This window comes from Arachis ipaensis, chromosome B10 (genome assembly GCF_000816755.2).
Source record: "Arachis ipaensis cultivar K30076 chromosome B10, Araip1.1, whole genome shotgun sequence".
Classification (NCBI taxonomy): Eukaryota; Viridiplantae; Streptophyta; class Magnoliopsida; order Fabales; family Fabaceae; genus Arachis; species Arachis ipaensis.
Window position 1 is genome coordinate 101,094,260 of NC_029794.2, and position 3,575 is coordinate 101,097,834.

The 3,575-nt window shown below is 38.5% G+C and overlaps 1 protein-coding gene across 1 annotated transcript in view; it reads left to right on the top strand.

Moving 5' to 3' along the window:
- LOC107624067 (small GTPase LIP1) overlaps nucleotides 449-3,575 on the top strand; it is a 3,378-nt gene continuing 251 nt past the window's right edge. Inside the window, exons 1-7 of the mRNA XM_016326511.2 lie at nucleotides 449-903; nucleotides 1,236-1,327; nucleotides 1,419-1,560; nucleotides 2,059-2,363; nucleotides 2,856-2,909; nucleotides 2,991-3,103; nucleotides 3,267-3,575. Of these exons, the coding sequence (XP_016181997.1) occupies nucleotides 813-903; nucleotides 1,236-1,327; nucleotides 1,419-1,560; nucleotides 2,059-2,363; nucleotides 2,856-2,909; nucleotides 2,991-3,103; nucleotides 3,267-3,465 (996 nt within the window). The 5' untranslated portion in view covers nucleotides 449-812 and the 3' untranslated portion in view covers nucleotides 3,466-3,575. The remainder of the gene's footprint in view (nucleotides 904-1,235; nucleotides 1,328-1,418; nucleotides 1,561-2,058; nucleotides 2,364-2,855; nucleotides 2,910-2,990; nucleotides 3,104-3,266) is intronic.

Sequence of the window (3,575 nt, forward strand, 5' to 3'; positions counted from 1 at the left end):
ATTATGGTCAATGCCGATCCATTATCAACTTTTTTTAGGTAAAGGAAGACAAGACCGAAATAAAAAGCAAAAATGAGTATAGTATAGAGTATAGACTATAACTGTAAGGTCCCACGTCGGTTGGGGAGGGGAACGAAGCATGCCTTATAAGGATGTGGATACCTCTCCCTAACATGATGCGTTTTGACGAGTTAGTGCGAGAGGTTTTGGCTATCATTTCTATCGTCAAAGGCAAAACCGTGAGGCTTGTGTGCCAAAGCGGACAATATTGTGTTATCGGGTGGTCTGGGCTGTTACAATAACCAACTTGGGTTGGTCGAGTACTAAGCTCATTTATCCGCTTAGCGACTGACTCCTAAATGGACCGTCTTTAACCTATCGGGTTAGTGAATACCGTGGAAAACTAAAAAAAAAATATAAAAAAAAAAGGTAGAATATAAACTATTGACTAATGAGTAATAACTATTGACTATTGACAATTGACAATTGAGTGGTCGCGTGATGTGCACGGATCGGAGGTGGCGAGAACAAGAACGTGATCGCATCCAAGCTTGTGGCGTCGTCTTCAACCTTCCTTAACCCTCACCTCACTTCACTTCACAAAAATGACATCTATTACGTGTCAGCTTCTTTCTTCGATTTTACCACAATAACCGTTGCATCTCATGGATTCAAATTTCTACTGGAGCTTCTTCGGTGGTTGAATCCCTAGCAGCCAAGGTGTTTGCGTTTTTGTCTCTGAGGTGTTTTTGCTTTCGGAGTTGATTCCGTTAACCGGGTCTGCGCTCTACAGAAGAAGAAGCAACAAAAGAATGTTCCGGAGGGACCGCGAAACGAACAACAGAGACCTCAATGGTGGTCCCCCATTTGGCCAGGTCAGAGTGGCCGTTGTTGGTGACTCAGGTACCATCACTCTGCTGCCTTCCTTCTTCCTATTCGTTGGTCTTTGTATTCCCCAACTTTCTTCTTTGAGTTTGCAGTGAGAATCGGGTAGATGCCGCACTTGTAGAGAAAAAGTACTACTTTTACTTCACCATGGTCACCGATACTTTGTATAAATGGTATATGGTATGGTGTATTGGTGTGTTCTGCAAAGGGTTATGGAAACTTAAATAGAAATAGAGTTTTTTGCTTAGTTTTACATGTTGCATCGGTTTAGGCATGCCTGAAAGGATCAAACAACAATGAATTCACTTTGGAAAGATTTTAGCATAACATATATCATGTTCATTTAGGTGTTGGGAAAACTTCTCTTGTTCACTTGATAGTTAATGGTTCTTCCATCAGTCGCCCTCAACAGACAATCGGTTGTACAGTTGGTGTGAAGGTAGAAACCTAATAATCTTCATCACATAAGAAAAATTGTTATTGTTTCTGTGGTTCAAGACTTCACTGGATGTTCGTTGTTTCTTTTCCAGCACACTTATTATGGAAATTCTGGAACCTCCTCAAGTAGCCTTGCAGGTGATTCTAAGAGAGATTTCTTCGTTGAATTCTGGGATGTGTCAGGGCACGATCGGTACAAAGATTGCAGGTCTCTCTTTTATTCACAGATTAATGGTGAGTAACAGAGCTTCTCTTTTATTCTTACTTATTTTTATATCTACGAATTATACATTTGTAACAAGTTGTGGTATGTATCTTCAATCTAAATACCAGCAAGTATCCAAAAATATGATATATTGGACCAGGTAGAATAGAATGAAAAAAGAGGGAGAAGGGAGTTTTTGATAGTTAAACATGACCTTTTTCAAGTCTGAACTTGAAAGATGGAATCTGATCAAAGTAATTATCATGAACGTTTTAGGTTTAGTTTTTCAGCCTTTTTAAGAAATCATCAGTAGTTAGCTGACTGAATGTCACGTACCCTTTTATTTCAACCGTATCCTCTACTGCTATTTTTCCTTTTGAATTGTATCCATAACTTATTTATAACTTTTTGCTTTGGTAGAAATTTTACAATCAAAATCAGAAAAGCTTTAAAAGTAAGTATGTTTTGGAAGTTGGTTGTATGATTTCTGTTCTAATTTAGGAATCTTGCTTCAATTTCGTTTGAAGGTGTAATTTTTGTTCACGATCTCTCACAAAGAAGAACAAAGAGTAGCTTGCAGAAATGGGCAGCTGAGATTTCTGCAACAGGGACATTTTCAGCTCCTTCAGGATCCTTGGGCCCCAGTGGGCTTCCTGTCCCATATATTGTTATTGGCAACAAATCTGATATTGCTGCAAAAGAGGGTACTAGAGGAAGCAGTGGCAATCTCGTTGATGTTGCACGCCAGTGGGTTGAGAAGCAGGGTTTGCTTCCATCCAGTGAGGACCTTCCTCTGACAGAGAGCTTTCCTGGTGGTGGCAGCCTTATTGCAGTAAGTGTCTTGAGTAGTTTTTCTATATCAGTCACTTGCTATCCCGAGGATGCTATTCTACCTCATGAATTGTACAGGAAGTAATGTTAATTAATTGGGAGTTTGAACTAGCTAGCATTGTGGCAATCAAAGTTTTAGTCTTGCTTCTTTTTGTAATATAGCTGGCTGATGCTTTGCTTATAAATATTTTTTAGGTTTTACCGAACTACATTTCACATGTTCAGATGACTAAAATGCTTACTTCAGTTTGCTTAATGGATGACTTGATTAACTTACATTTTACTTTCTTGTCATCACACTAGTCTTGTATAGGAATAAAACATATAGCTTTAATTCACTTTTGAATCTAATTGAAAGGATGGAGCATTAAAATTATTTTGTCATCTTGATTATTGATATAGAAATATTCCTGTTTTCCCGATGTGCCGTACAACTGCTACCTAATTCATTCTTCACTTACTAGCTGGGATTTACTTTGTTGGACATCTGTAGGCAGCAAAAGAAGCAAGGTATGACAAGGAGGCACTGATGAAATTTTTCCATATGGTCAGTATGGCCTTCAATTTATGTATCATTTCTTTAATTTATGGGTCATCATCTAACTTTTCTGGTTCCTCTCTGTTTTAGTTGATCAGGAGAAGATATTTCTCTGATGAATTACCTGCACCATCATGGTCTGTTTCTCCAGTTCAGAGGAATACACAGCGTATTGATGAAGATGATCATTCTTATACTACAAGGTCTGTTATCTTGGCCTTGTAATAATTTTTGAATGCTGACAGAGTAATTAAGCATTAGTGGTAACGTGTAGTGGATGTTTGTTACCTACCAATTTATCATTGGTTGGTTTTCTTTCTCATTTATTGTTGATGTCTCTCTCACAAAGTTAATATTTGATGGCAGTCTAAGCAGTGATCCTTACAACACATATAACATGCTGCCACCTCTTCCAGCTCAACGCAATCTCACTCCTCCACCCACACTATATCCTCAGTGGCCAGTTTCAGTATCAGAAAACCATAGTTTCCCAAGGTTTTCTTTGTCCGACTCGTCTGAAAACACTGCCGCAACAAGAACGAAGCGATCATATATTAATGTATGAGGATAGTCATGGCTAATAGACATATTCTTGAATGGAATGATGGTATACGTTTGTTCCAATTCTCCATTTTGCTCTCCCCCCCAAACAAAAAAAAAAAAAGGTGTGAAGAA